Source organism: Aspergillus karnatakaensis (genome assembly GCF_047715665.1).
Source record: "Aspergillus karnatakaensis strain CBS 102800 unplaced genomic scaffold BJY04scaffold_67, whole genome shotgun sequence".
In the NCBI taxonomy this organism is placed as follows: Eukaryota; Fungi; Ascomycota; class Eurotiomycetes; order Eurotiales; family Aspergillaceae; genus Aspergillus; species Aspergillus karnatakaensis.
The window spans coordinates 133,872-148,543 of NW_027395779.1; the positions used below are offsets into that span (position 1 = coordinate 133,872).

Below are 14,672 nucleotides of genomic sequence, written 5' to 3' on the forward strand. Positions count from 1 at the left end.
GTTTGAGCTGCGTTGAAACTGCTCAATGGGTCTAATTAGTGGTCTTCGTTTCCTGATTCTCAGAGAAAGAATTCGCTGCAGTCTCTCACAGAGTACATCGATTTGACCGGTCGATGAGAAAGTTCTGGCCAAGCTATCACGGCTCTTCATTTCACTGCATTAATAAAGAACTTAGAAATTGCAAGACACGTTGCTGAAAGATTGTGTACTGGGGACAGCGACTGTTAGTGTTTAACGAGGATAGTCGAGGTCAGGTCTTATCAGGCACTGCCCTACGCTTTCAGTGGACTAGGCCAAATCCTTTCGGAATGATCCACTGCTACTCCCCAGGTCATTTCCCAGATACACAAGCCTAGTGCTACACGTCCCAGAATTAGGTGATAGAGACTCAAGAGAAAATCCACAGCAGGATGGAGTGCTTGCGAAAGAAGTCAACCCGACAATGAAGGGTGAAGTTTGGGAGGTTGTTCCATCACACTCTCTCCATTTTATCGAACCTACTGTAATATTAATGGAAGACATACAATGCGAATAGGTAAGACTGAGTTTCTTCAAGGAGACCGCGGTGTGTGCGGCAGAGCAGATGGCCAGTCGCTCCTTCCCATCTCATGAGGGAGGTCCCTGTCTTGCATCACGCCTTCCTCTTTCAGCATATAACCCTCGATGCGGAAGGCACGATGTGTTGGGTCGTTCCTTCCCATCATGCTCAGCTCACCCACAGCGCACCCCCTATCCTGTCAGGTCGTGGGTCATGCCTTCTTATTTCGGCGTTCCTATCGTCGTGCGGAAGGCGCGATGCAGTTAGGTCGCTCCTTCCTTTCTTGCCCAAGCCATGACGCACCTTCCTATCCTATAAGGTCCGGGGTTGCGCCTTCCTCTTCGGGCGTTTGTACTCTCAGTAGGAAGGTGCGATGCAAGCCTTTTAGGTCGTTCCTTCCTCTCTCTTTTGTTGTAGGTCGCGCCTTTCTACTAGATTGTTTGTTCTTTACTTGACAGGCACGACCGGACCTTACCTGCAAGCATTTTGCTCGCGCCTGCCTCTTTTGGCCTATTCCTTTCTTACCTTCTTAGCTTAGTATAGACGTTTTATACTTAACAGTCTGTACAAGTACTTTCAATGCCCATGATGGAGTTGCTTCTTAGCGAAAGGGGGCGCTTAACCTGAACCTTTTCTTTGACCATGACCTTGTCAGGGCTCGTATCCTGTTCTATTGCAATACGACCCGAGAGCAAGCAACTCTTATCTGGATAAGGTTCACGGTGTCCTCCTCTCTCTCCTCCAAAGCCCACCCTAAAACTCATCCCAATGCTCCTCAAACAACCTCAACGTCTCCTCCGCAATCGCAACCCCCTGCTCATTCCCCGCGTCACCGGCATACGTGAAATGGATCTACAGTTATAGTTAGCACCTCGTCAGGTCCACTCCACTCCACTTCGCTCCAAAAACTGATATAAAAGATTCAGTACTAGAATAGACTTACCCCTCCAAAAATCCGACTCCGCGCATTCTCCACTTTCGCCTGGTCAATACTCGTAAAATGTCTCGTCAGCACCCCCCGATCATCAAGGGTGACATTACTGCTAAACCACGCATCGATTTCATCGCCGCCATTGAAGTGCTTCAGCACCGCGGCGCCCGCACCACCAAACGCAGCATGCGTCGAGACGTAGTCCTGGTGGCTAGGTGTCGGACGGAGGAGAGGCGTCCAGCTTGGATCGTGCACGTCGAGGCCGGAGGAGAGCCAGATGCCTTCGCGGTGGATGGCTGTTATGGGGCGCCAGTGGTTGTGGTGGAATCTGTGTCATGTCAGTCATCTCTATGGGAGTCTCGCAAGAGCAGATAGGGAAACGTGAGAGATCATGCATACTTGCTATCCCAAGCCCCAATCGCCGCATTCGCAAGCGCATAGTTAAGCTGCGCGTAGAATTTCGCCGAGGAAACCACATCGTCGGCAAGACTATCTCCAACGATTGCATGCGCGAAGCGGTTCCAGCCTCTTATCACCCCCAAGCACAATCAACAATTAGCATTCCTTCTTTCATATCTTCTTTACAGGATTGGACCGGGCTGCAATACTCACGCAACACTCGACTCCCTCCAGAAATACGCAATATGCGTCTCGTCCTCCGTCCTGCTCACTGAATCTACACCACCCAGGTCCCGAACCTCAATCACCCACTCCTCATACCCTTCCCCCGTTGCCTCTGGCGGCGCAGGCGCCCGGAATGCTGTAATATTCTTGATCCCCCCGAACGGCCGGATATGCACCGCCTGCGGCGAGTCAGGGAGGAATCGGCCACCGGGCGTAGCTTGATACACGCCTGGCTCTTCAGGACCGAAGGTATACTCGACGAAGTTATTGAATCCGTCATTCGCTCGTGCGGCTAAGACTTTCGCAGCGGCGTTCTGGCCAATCGATGCAGCGGTTTGATACTCAGGGGAGGACTGGGGGATTCCGATGGCTGGGATGACGGTGCGCAGGGCGTCGTCGATTGTCGGGGCTAGACGGACGCCGTGGAATGTCCAGGTGAGGGTGTCGTGGGCGGCGTGGGAGACGGCGAGTTGTTGGATGCTGTGGGAGGCGTTGGATGTTAAGAGCGCGGCGGAGTAGATTGCGGCGTGGACTATGGCGGGGAACCAGGCTGAGGCTGGGGAGGGGAGGCCGCCGACGGTGGAGCTGTTTGTTAGCAGGAGGGATTGGTCGGCCCTTGTTGGTGTTAGTTGGAGGGGATAGGTATGCTTGAGGTTGAGGTGGAGGCGTAGGTAAATACCAGTATTGGATGATGTCGCCGGGGTAAGCTGCGTAGGCGACGGCTGTAAGAGCCGAGAGGGCTGCGGTGATTTTCATGGCTGTATTGATTAGGGTTGGAAATCTTAGGGAGTCAGGTGGGATGCAGGTTGAATGTTGAAGGAACAACACTATGAGAACCCTTAAATATTAAACGCATGCGGGGGACCCATTGCGCAAGTAATGGCATCACTCTTGACACGAAGCTCGTACTTGTCTTGGTATGCAAGGCTAGCCATGAAGCGGGAAAGTCCCTCTTGGTATACAGAAAGGATCGAAATAGAGTTGTTGCAGTATGGAATAGTATCTCGACGGCCACCAATCTCGTATGTTGCCAAGTATTGCACGGAAACGCGTGAATATCGAGGGTAATGGCGTTCATCTTGGCGTGGGGTGGACAGTGATATCTCACTCTCTGATTAAGCTGAAAGCTGGTATATACAGAAATTCCTGGTCAGGTAAAAGGCATAAGCCGCCAGCCCTAGCTAGGCGCCACTATGATAGGTTTTGGGACGGGAGATCTGGGTGTCGTAGCTGACCACATCTGCTTATACTCCGGTCTTCAACGCCCGATGCACCTGGTCGGCCACTCGTGTTCTTAGAAGATGCATATCTTGGCATATATTACGTCTTCGTCCAGCAACGCTACGCTCTTGATGAAATTGTCATCATCCTAGTTCCTTGCTCAAGATGGGCTGGGGTCCAGGGAGGAAGGAGAAACCCTCACAGCGAGTGAAACACCAAAGCGGCTTACTCCTCCGATAAGTGACATCCAGTAATATGGTACGATTATGTCTAGTCAACGTGATAGATGCTATATTTACACAGGGTATGAGTGAGTAGATGTATGTAGTGGAGGAATTAGGTTAGAAAGGGGGCTAAAAATGGTTCGTAGCGACTTACTCAATAAAGGATTTTAAAGATATAGGAGTGCATGAGGAAGGAAGATTATCTACGAACGGTCTAGCTTCTATCCAGCTACTAGGGGCTTTATCAGGCCTTTGGATCTTTATAATAAAGAAGGATATGTACAAATGCCAGTAATGTACAAGATCTAGTTGCAATGCTCGTCCAACTCCCAACGTCCAAACTTATGCGCAAAAACGAAAGCATATGTACATCGTGTAAACCCAGGCAGGGGTCTCTAAACGTCATGTCGTCGTTATTTTTCTTCAGCTCCAACCAGCTGTTAGAAATTTTCTCTCCTTGACCTCTCCTCTGGACGATTTTCCCAAATATCCCTAGAAGCTTGATACTCTTCAGGGCCCTCGACCGGAATCGTCGCCAAAGTATGTTTCTAGAAGCACCAAAAGCCCCTGGAACAGAGCCAGCAACACGCAAGAATCACACAGACCCCCACTGCTGGCTCATCCGACTCGCCCTTCTCCCCTGGTTCGTCTTATTCTCCGCCTCCAACGCCTTCGCAAACTTACTCCGTTCACGAATCTGCGGCCCCTTCCAATAAAAGACATAGATGGGCAACACCACCAAACAAGAGAGACACCCCAGCACAGTCGACGCATACTGCACATGCCACTTGTCGCCGATATTCGTGTACATCGGCGTCGCATACATCGCGGAGATACCAGCAAGCAGGTCACGGGCAAAGGCATTACCGCCCGTCGCGGAGGCCGAGTAGACGCCGTAGGCGGCGACCATGTAGTCGACGGTCGAGAGGTAGATAGCGTAATTAGCAATACCGACGCAGGTAGAGAAGATCATAGAAGCGATCCAGGGGATGCCGCGCTCGCGCCCGAAGGATGTCCACGCGAAGCCGAAGAGGCCGATTGGTTCGAGTGGGGCGAGCCACAGGAGCCATTTGAGGCGGCGCTCGGGGAGCATGTCGGATTCCTCCATGTTCTTTCTATGGTGCTGGTCGCGCCAGAACCAGGGCCAGTAGCTGAAGTAGGTGATGAAGTAGGCGAGGTTGATGGGGATGATGGCCCAGGCGACGGCGAGGGTGCCGAAGCCCCAGCCCTGTTCGTAGACGATGGGGAAGCTCTCGAGGAAGGTGAAGATGAGGGCGTCTGAGAAACCGGAGAGCAGGGAGAGGCAGAAGACGATGGGTTCGGTGAGGAGCATGTGGAAGGGGCGGATCCAGATGTGGAAAGCCTCGTTTAGGGAGACGCGGGGCTTCTTGAGCTCGTTGGGACCGTAGACGTTGGGGTCTTCGCCGGATTTGCGCATGCGCTTGGCTTCTTTGTCCATGATGATTGTTGAGCGCGATTCGGGCATGAAGAAGATGATGGCTTGGGTGACGCCGCCGAAGATGAGTTGGATCCAGAAGAACCATTGCCAGTCGAGGACTGCAGCTGTTAGCTAGCTGTTGGGGATAAGCTAGGGTGGGGACTCACAGCGCTGAATTGGACCTCCGATGACACCACCGATACTGGTACCAATGCAGGAGGACAGGACGATGAATGCCAGTGGGAACTGTTGGGTTTCTTTCTCGTAGATGTCGGCAATCAGACCAAGCGTGACACTACCACCAGCAGTAGAAAGACCGCCCTAGTTTGTTAGCAGAGGTAACTTGGCAAATATAACCAAGGGTGATAGGGGACTTACAAGTGCACGACAAACGACGATAGTTCCCCAGTTTGGCGCCAAAGCGCAGGGAATCTGCCAGATGTTGATCAAGAACATAGAGAGCTGGAGGATAGGCCAGCGCCCAAACTCCTCACTCCACGGCGCCCACAGCTCACATCCAATAGAGTACGCCACAAGATACGCCATCTGACCAGTCCGCGCATGCTGCTCACTAATATGGAAAGCTTCAGACAGCGGAATGACCGCGTTGGGATACACAGAGGTGTTGAAGTTCATCGACACCTGCACGAATGCGACCGCGACGAGGTACGACCACTTCTTCCACGACGGCCAGCAGTAGCCTAGCTTCTCGTAGCATTCATATTCCTTCAGTTCACGCTTCCCGTCAGAGCGAATGCTCTCCTTCCCAGCCATCTCCTGCTCTGCTGCTTCGACGCCTGTGCTCGGGATGATAGGAGCATCCGCCGTACCTCCATTATCAGGGTTTCCATCTTTTTCAGAAGGGGGTTTGTGGTGGGCAGAAAGTGCCTGTTGGACTTCGCGGGGGTCGGCGTCCGCCATGTTGTTGTGGGGATGGGATGTCAAGCAAGGGGTAAGAGGGAGCAACGGGGTAGGTCTTTATAAGGGACATTTTTCCGCAGGTATAATTATGTTCGATTTTTCTGCCACTGGATCATCGACATCATCGGTTCAGCAACAGAAGACGGAGGGGAAGCCCCAGTATTGCGTCAAAACCGGATTGAAGGGACCACAGTGGTGCCCACGGTTCCTGCCCAGAAGCAGAGCGGCCGAGTGGCTACTGGTTACGGGTTATGCTTAATCCTTTTTCTTCGGGCTAGATTGCTTACGGCCACTGTGTCTGTGCTACGCCGTACGGCCGCCCGGAAGGCAGATCGGGGCCTCGAAGGGCCTCAGCGAGTCAACGTAGGCTCGTTGCTAACCCTAGAGGCACGGCTGTCTCCCATTTTGTGAAGTTGCACCGAATATGGACCAAGTAGCGAGTTGGTATGAGTATACTTATGCGCCTGAATACGAAGAACTTCTCGTTATCCTTCGCAATTCTCAGAAAATCAAAGGGTGAAGACTGAAGAATCGGAAGCCGGGCACAGCAGTCGGGCAAGGTCCACCCGATCAACCGCAGCTCCGAGAGCAGAAAAGACAACATACGTCATCGATCGCCAACCCACAGAAACTTTTTCTCGCTGCATGATTGAGAAACAATCACTCTCACACAGCACTGTTCACATGTCCCAAGTCTGGACAATATATCGTGGTTTTGCATCAACGCTGCTCAAGACGACGAATGTTCGGCGTCCCGAAATGCCGAGAAGACGGGAGGCTTGAGGGTTGACCAAGAGGACTTGGCTGGATGCTTGGAAGGCTACGTGCTCGGCACACTTCCTCGAACTACAACCCTCAGCATCAGCCAAGCGATCTCTTCTTGGCTTTTGTATACCTGATCCTCAGCATATCCCTTTACCTGACTCGTGCTAGCCATACGTAGCCGATCGGCTGTGGATCATTCACCATTTTCGCTTTCGGCAGATGTTCGGAGAGCGCTTTGCATTGAAAATATGCTGAACAACGTCATGGCTTGAGGTAAAGTGATGGACCCTGTTTCTCCGGCTGGTTCGACCCACTACAGTACGCTACTCTGGGGATCTTATGCACTCTGCATATTGTGTCATTGCATATGCCTCTGCGGTCTTCCCTTTCAATTTCAACAACTTGCGCTCGGGTTTCGTCTAATCGCACATAAGTTGACTGCCTTGCCTATAAATTACGCTGCATACGCATTTCCGATATTTAGAAAGGATATGGTTATTCCTACAGGGTACAGTCCGCCATACTTGCCCATTTCTATATCTACCTCCGGGGTGATTTCTGATATCCAAATTAAATGTTTGATTGTCTCCAGGTCGTGCTATCTTCAATACCGGCGCGATATATACACGACTAATTCAACAGAGCAATCCTTTGATCTCCACTTCTTCTCAAGATTCGAAGATAAAACTACCATGACAAATCCGCGAGGGACATAGTATGACATGGATGCCAAATCGCAAAAGTGAAATGCGATATAGTATAAGGAGATATAGTATAAAGACGAGATTCCATTAACCTCACGGTAGTAACAGCCACCCATAAATAAGCTAAGATCTTTACATACTTGGCCATGTGGGGCAAGAGTTCAATTCGGCTCAAGTTAGGTTCAAATCCTGCAGCGCACTAAGGACTCATACAGAGGATACAATCCCAAATCGAGTAGGGCTGCGCTATAAGGTATCAGGTGTTCCTTGGTGCGGTATTAAAGTTGCAATCTAAGCTAGAGGCTCTTTAATCCTCGGGGTCTGGAGTAAGTCAATAATCATAGGGCGAGACGCAAAAGATCACCTATTCCTGGCTGTATATATATATCTCGATTCTTTCTAGCAGAGGGATTACAGTGACCATTGTAAGGAGACCGCGGCATTATTGGAAGAAGACAGAGTCTTTTGGAGAAGCATATATATTCAGGGCTTAGAAAGGCTTATCTGCATTGCGCCTTGTCGGGTTGGTTCAGCGCATGAGCGCTTGTACTATGTTTGTAGTAATTACATATATGCAATGGTGCTTCCTCCGCATAGCCCAGTATCTGGAGACATTATCGCCTCACCACTCTCAGTTTATCGTGTAGCGATAGTCCGATATCTGAAATCCCGTAGCCATGAAAATTCTTAACTAACCATCCCCCTCAACCAAACACATCCTCCCCCTCCCCTCATCCCACCGATACACACCCCCCGCCCCAACATTATAAGTATAATAATTCTCCGTCCCCCCCCTCACAACCGCCCTGCGAAAGGTAATATTAATCCTCCCCCTACTTGCCTCCCCTCCCTTCCTCTTCGGAATACTATGCAACCAATTCGCCTGCGTCTCCCCGCGCATAACAACCATATCCCCGCCCGCAAGCTGGAACTTCATCGGCTGGTTACTAACACCCGGATCTTCAGACGGCTTATGCCTCATAAGAAAATCCCTCTGCGCACCCAGTGAGATCGATGCAATGGACGGGTTAGCACCGAGGAACCGCTCGTCGTCGGAGTGGTAGGAGATGCTGTCGTCGCCAGTGGCGTAGTAGTTCACCAGGCAGAAGTTGTAGGTTGAGGAGTCTCCGATTGAGGCCTGGACGGCTTTGCGGAGGGCGTCGAGGGCTGGGGGGATGGGGCGCGGGGTTGCTTTGTATTTTCCTGCGGGGGTGGGTTTGCGTGTTTGGGTGTCTGTTAGGGAGAGGGTGCTTTCTGTAATTTCGGGGAAGGGGGTGTCTGCAACTGTGTTTGGGTCTGGGTCTTCGGGCTTGATGTTGATGTTGATGTTGTCCGTGTTATTGTCGCCATCGCTATCTTTGTGGTTGGCACCTGTTGCGACGGTCGACTCGGTCTTAGGTTTGGTTAGATCATGATCTGGCTTCGGACTCGGTACAAAAACGGACGTCTCATCAACCCCGAAAACCGTCGTGAATCGCGGCGTGTTGATCTTCGTCTCCTTTCCAAATCGCTTAATCTCATACTGCACGCGATAAAAGGGTAACTCGCGGCGTAAGAACTCGAACAGCTCCCTCGCCGTCGGGGACGGAATCAAGGGGTGGAAATATAACAGATCTAGGTGCGGCTGGTCGTTTATCCTCTTCGCTTTTGCGTTTACGCTTGCATCTTTGGCGATGTTTGCTAGAGGTTCAGCGATTGAGGGCGGCAGGTTTGCGATTGGGTGTGGGTAGCTGGGGTGGTTTGTGTAGGTGAGAGATGATGGGTTGGGGCTGGGGCTGGGGTCTGGTTTGGGGCGTTTGGATTGTGGTGGTGTGACGGCTTTGTAGAATGATTCGAGGGTGCGTTTTGACATTGTTATAGTTGTTTATGATGGATAGGATTATGTTGGTGTTGAGCTTGAGACTGTTTTCTATCTACGCGTGATGCTGAGGCGGCACCTTTTGAGATGTCCCTGTATCTAATGATGTCACGCAGACGCGACGCATCTCTCTTCTTAGGTACCTACCTACCATCGCATTAAGACCCAAATTTGTCACGCTGATTTAGTTTATATATCACTTTCATTAGATTATATGTTTTCCAGAGGTGAAATCTTGGCCGGAATCATTGGGTATCAATATAAGAACAAACATGACTTTGGCTGGTTATTCCCTTTGTTAGTAGGTAACTATCACAACCTATACTCCGGACATCGTCCAGACTCAAGACTTATATTAATGTGGGTCGGGACAGACTACTACTAATTAGATGGAGATCATAGCTTCTATAGAATAGGGATCAACTGCACTCAAAAAATTACTTCACTAAAGTAGGTTGTTCTGCTACATTTCCTGATTAGGCAAATCCTTGGTTCGCCTGGCTCGGGGAGCTGGATGCGTCTTTCAACAGGCCGCGATAGAGACACGAGAGGTCATTAATATAAAATCATGTGTATGCAGGAGCCGACTGGTTCGGCTGATCTTCATTCAAGGTAGCCCAGGAGAATTCAACTCTCTTCGGCCGTGACTTGAAGAGTTACACAACACGATGGATGCCGCGCCAAGAAAATCCCGCTGTGATGGCTCTTCCTCACGCTTCCATCACCCACTTCACTCTTTCATCAGAGTTGTATTCTCCCAGTGCTCTTCTGCAGTGATTCTGCCTTGTCTTGGATACCAACTGGGTTCTTGACCTCGTCCACCAGGTGCAAGGCGAGCTTTGGGTTGATAAAGTGAACGAAACACACAGGACAGGCCACCTCTGCCAATGGGTGTCATCTTTTCATCCCAAGAATCTTCCTTGTCAATCTGAAGGACCTTCTTACCATGGTGCATTTAATGTCGGAATAAAGATGATTTTCAGTGCAACGCCGCCTGGATGGTTCGATTCCCTCGCGTGGGGATGGTCTGTGACAAGTACGTCGACGAGAAGGTTGCCGTGGAGGTAACGGCTCTAAATCTGATCTATGACAGAACTACAGTCCCTGTCCCAAGGTGCACGCGTGTGGTTCCGCTGCTAGCAACGTACTTGGTCTAGGTCCATTTATTATGATGGATTTTGTGGACGGCGTCAGTCTTAGCGACATTATCAAGGACCCGAACACCGAGCGTCCCACCAGTGTCATGCGGGAGGATATTAGCGACAGCGATATTAAATGCATCTACGGGCAGTTAGCGAGTTTTCTGCTTCAGCTCTTCTTGCTTGACTTTGACCAGATCGGCAGCCTGCCGTCACCACATACTAAAGCCCAGAGTCCTCCACTACCACGACCGCTCACATTCAAGGCGCACAGCATCTTACAATTTGGCGGAGTTGACACTTCTGGTACGTATACACCTTTCCCTCCCTAATGCTGTGATAGAGCGTGCGCTGAATAGTCATTTGCCCAGGTGATCGAGCCCTGGGGTTTACGACGACAACGGAGTATTTCCAATATGTTGTTAAGCAAGACTGGGAGCAGCTCATTCATCAGCCCAACTCGACTACTGGTCCATACCATGCTCAAAATAAGTATACAGCGTTCAAGGTTCTTGAAGGCCTGGTACCTGATTTTGTCCATCCAAAATATGACCATTGCAAGTTTAAGCTAATTTATGATAATCTCGGCTTGGCGAACCTCATTATACATGGCAAGGAAGATCTGACTGTTGTTAGAGTAGTAGATCTTGAGTAGTCATATATTAGACCCTGCCAATTATTCGGCTCAGCACCATAGTGGCTTCTAAAAGACAGGCCTATTAACAGCGCGTGGGACTACAAGGATGACAAGCCACCCAAGGTTGCCTCTCACTCAGTACTTCAAATCCTTTGAGACCTTCATACGCGTCTTAGAGGAGGAAGAGGCGATAATACCAGAGTTCAAGGAGAAAGAGCTCTCTATTCTCGTTAAATAGTCACAAGCATCTGGGGCCATGTGGCTGCACATGCTCCTCTCATCCGGCTTCAACGACAACCGCAGCTTTCCTTTTACGCAGCTGCGCCGGCATATCGGAGCTGCTGAGTGGACAAGGCGTGAGAAGGAATTTGAGGATGCAGAAGAACTTGCAGCATTTGCAGCGCGAAAAGTAAGTGATTTAGAGAAGTATGATGCGGCCTTGGAGAAGCTGGAAGAGAAGAAAGCGCTTGTGGACAGTGGGCTTATGACTAAAGAGGAATTTGTTATCAATGCTGTAACAGGAGCAGGCTTAGCCACTGCTCCTCAGTCCTCGCCATTTAGAACATAGAATTAGTATGCATGCCCACTAGTCAAGAGCACGCTTTCCAGCGGTAGATCTATATTATTGCTACGGCACTTGCCGAATTTGTTGTTCGAATGCAGAGGGTTTCCAAAACGTACAATTCCCACGTGCGACATGTTGGACAAGGAAACATTGTAACATATAAATCCGTGTCCATCGCTCATCTAACAGTACGCAACCAATGAAATAGAATATCTGGCCTGCAAGACTTGATGGAGATCTCCCTCCTATTGTATTCGACAGCGGATCAAACGAGACTAGATAAATAAGCTTGAAATTCTGGCCGGTCCATCCCATGGTCAGCTATATATATCGGCGAATCTGACAGGCGTGAGTTGCAAGGATGTGGGTTGGGGCGGATATGATGGCCACCTCCAAATGGCACTGATCGCTAATTGACCGAAGATCAGCCATAACGAAACGATACAAATTGTGCTGCCTTGCTGTCTTGCTAGCCTTGCTGGTGTTTAGTAGGCGAGGGTCATTTCGCTAATAGATGGCGGTTTGTCTAAGCGCACGATTGTACCTGAAAAGGTCGAATAATAGATTAGATGTCGTCAGAAACCATGGCAACCCTGGTAATGATGAAGCGCACAGCCTCGGATAGCCCGTCTCTAAGTTCCCTACTAACCTCGTATGCGTAGTGCGTACGGCACTAGGTGTGGCATAAGCGACAGGATGCTGGGCCACAACCACACCTGCTCATCTCACGCAGTTCTTCGACCTTCGCATATCGCTTCTGATGTCTGCTTGAGATTCCAGAATATACTCCGTACTCAGTATTTGTCAGTGATCATTATTGCCAGAGTGGTGGTCAGGGACCACGTGCGATGAGGCTGAATCGGCTGGAGTGGAACACGGGCCAACACCAACTGCCAACTGCAACTCCACCACCTTTCTTCTCTCTCTGACATTTCATCTCGCTGACCCTCCTCATTCCTCACTCCGCCCCGTCTTTGTCTTTTGGTTGCTTTATTGTTCCTGTCTTTTTCTCCTTCTAGCTTCATTGTCTCTCGCTTACTCGGCCAATTTATTCGGCCCACCGCCCCGCTCTTGCAAGGCATGGGCCTTGGCTTCGCCGTTCTCCGACCTTGACACCTCACCTCACCCGATCCTCGATCCCGCCCGATGGTCCCTTCTCAGCATGGCGAACTATCACAATGGCAATCAGCAGTACGGACAGCCCGGGAGCCAGCAGCGCTATGACGCCTACACCCCTCCGTCCACCAATCCACCGCTCCGACGAGTGCCAAGTTATAACGCGGGGGATGATGCGAGTCTCTTTGCACCTGCATCCGCCAACACGAGACCCCTCGACGCAAACCAGCGATACGCTGGCCGTGCGAGTGTGAGCGAACACCCAGGAGCATACGGGCTGGCTAGTCCGGGGCGCGACGAATATTTTGACCCTCGATACTCGGCGAGTTCTCCGCCTCGCGCCCGCGCCCAATCTCAGTCGAGCTACCAATACCAATATTCCTCATCCGTCGCCCCGATGTCGCCCACACAGCCCGCTTATAATCCCCAGCAGTACGCTCCATTACCTCCTGGGACATCACAACAGAGCACTGCATATACGGCGCTGTCGTATTCCAATAACTCCTACGGTGGTAGCAACACCAGCAGCACGTCGCCTGGGCACCAGCCGTACAATCCGGCCGCTTATCAGGCAACCAATCTCGGCAACCTCGGGTCTCCCACGATACAGCGACAGTCTAGCATGGTGTTCTCTCAAACTCCTCTATCTCCGAATCCCTATAACGCAGGGTCGCACACTTCGTTACCTCCCCCGCCTCCACCTCGTGGGCCCGACCATCCCTACGGCAGTCGCCTTTCTTCCCAGTATTCTAGCACATCACCCGGGACGCAATATGGATTCGCGCAGCAATCGAGTCAATCATCTTTTAACTCTTACAGTCTAGCCTCGCCGGCCACACCCAGTACCGCTTATGCTTCCGGCAGCGGATCGCTCTCGAGTCTGAACTCGTACAACTCTCGCTATGGCGGAGTCCCGATCCCTTCGCACCTCTCCCACCCGTCGCGTCTTTCCGATCCTAGCCGAACGCCATCGGTCGACGAAGAACCACCCGAGCCTCCTGCGCATCTTTCCACTGCCGATAGCTATGACAAGCCATATAACTCAGTGCGCCCGCCCGCGCGATCCCTCCCTACCCCTCCTATCCATCAATCGCCGCAACCGCCTGTACCACCTCGGAGAACGGATACACTGACTCGGCATCCTCAGGCTCGTCCGCTCCCCGGACCTCCAGTCGACAACGAGCCGTCACCCGGATACATGAACGGTACAGCCAGTGCGAACTTTGGGCCAGGAACGGGATACGATGATTTGGTTAGAGAGGTTGAGGCCGCAATTCCAGATGCTCAGTGGACCAGCACCTATCAGCCTGATGACCGGCCACTCCACATCGATATACACACACAGAATGCGGTTGACCTACTGGCAACGGCTGAATCTGCCCACCCCTCTACCGGTTCCCTTGCGGTCGATCTGTCTCCCGATGAGAGACATACGCATACGAATGGAAGCATGGCAACCGGTACCGGACAGTATGTGAACTACGATGCATACAGCGATGAAAGTGATGCCGAAGCTGAGGCCGGGCTTGCCATGTTGCGGATGGCAGACGAGGAGGACCGAGCCCAAGCCGAGCGAATGGAGATGACCCGGCGGGGAACAAATGCTTCGACTACTAGTGCACTGAGTAAACGCCCGTCTGTGACTGCCCCCTCGCCCGTACAGACCACTCGCGCAGATTACTACCCTTCGTATGGCGGCAACAACCAGTCAGGACATCCACCCTATGATGACAAAGTTATGCAGTCAAATCCGTTCGGGGAGGAGTCGGAACAACCAGTTAACACGACGTCCACCTCCCGACATAGCTCGAGTGCCTCCCGCGAAGAGCGTGCCGAGTACTCTGACGAGTACGACTACCCCCCATTTGACGACTATACATATCCGTTCCCTCAGGTACCATTGGACGCACGGGTGGATGCGGGAGGAACTGGTGGTTTGTCCGAACCCAGCGCATACAACCGTCGGATGAGCTTTGATTACGGTGATGAGA

General features: G+C 51.4%; 4 protein-coding genes across 4 annotated transcripts; 1 reads left to right on the top strand and 3 right to left on the bottom strand.

The window, feature by feature from the left end:
• Window positions 1-1,291: 1,291 nt before the first annotated feature.
• Window positions 1,292-2,849, bottom strand: BJY04DRAFT_223089 (vanadium-dependent haloperoxidase; the record flags this gene model as incomplete). Its single annotated transcript, XM_073717594.1, has 5 exons — window positions 1,292-1,390; window positions 1,482-1,797; window positions 1,869-1,997; window positions 2,082-2,708; window positions 2,773-2,849. The coding sequence occupies 5 exons, from the start codon at window positions 2,847-2,849 to the stop codon at window positions 1,292-1,294; spliced, it is 1,248 nt and encodes a 415-aa protein (XP_073566271.1).
• A 1,284-nt stretch (window positions 2,850-4,133) lies between these two features.
• Window positions 4,134-5,897, bottom strand: BJY04DRAFT_223090 (major facilitator superfamily domain-containing protein; the record flags this gene model as incomplete). The annotated part of the gene is made up of 3 exons (XM_073717595.1): window positions 4,134-5,095; window positions 5,144-5,297; window positions 5,355-5,897. The coding sequence occupies 3 exons, from the start codon at window positions 5,895-5,897 to the stop codon at window positions 4,134-4,136; spliced, it is 1,659 nt and encodes a 552-aa protein (XP_073566272.1).
• A 2,160-nt stretch (window positions 5,898-8,057) lies between these two features.
• BJY04DRAFT_223091 (alpha-ketoglutarate-dependent dioxygenase AlkB family protein) lies at window positions 8,058-9,218 on the bottom strand (the record flags this gene model as incomplete). The annotated part of the gene is made up of 1 exon (XM_073717596.1): window positions 8,058-9,218. The coding sequence occupies one exon, from the start codon at window positions 9,216-9,218 to the stop codon at window positions 8,058-8,060; it is 1,161 nt and encodes a 386-aa protein (XP_073566273.1).
• Window positions 9,219-9,751: 533 nt separating this feature from the next.
• BJY04DRAFT_231631 (uncharacterized protein) lies at window positions 9,752-11,796 on the top strand (the record flags this gene model as incomplete). Its single annotated transcript, XM_073719582.1, has 7 exons — window positions 9,752-9,973; window positions 10,050-10,225; window positions 10,326-10,669; window positions 10,735-11,017; window positions 11,115-11,237; window positions 11,304-11,514; window positions 11,755-11,796. The coding sequence occupies exons 1-7, from the start codon at window positions 9,893-9,895 to the stop codon at window positions 11,794-11,796; spliced, it is 1,260 nt and encodes a 419-aa protein (XP_073566274.1). The 5' UTR covers window positions 9,752-9,892.
• Between the last annotated feature and the right edge of the window lie 2,876 nt (window positions 11,797-14,672).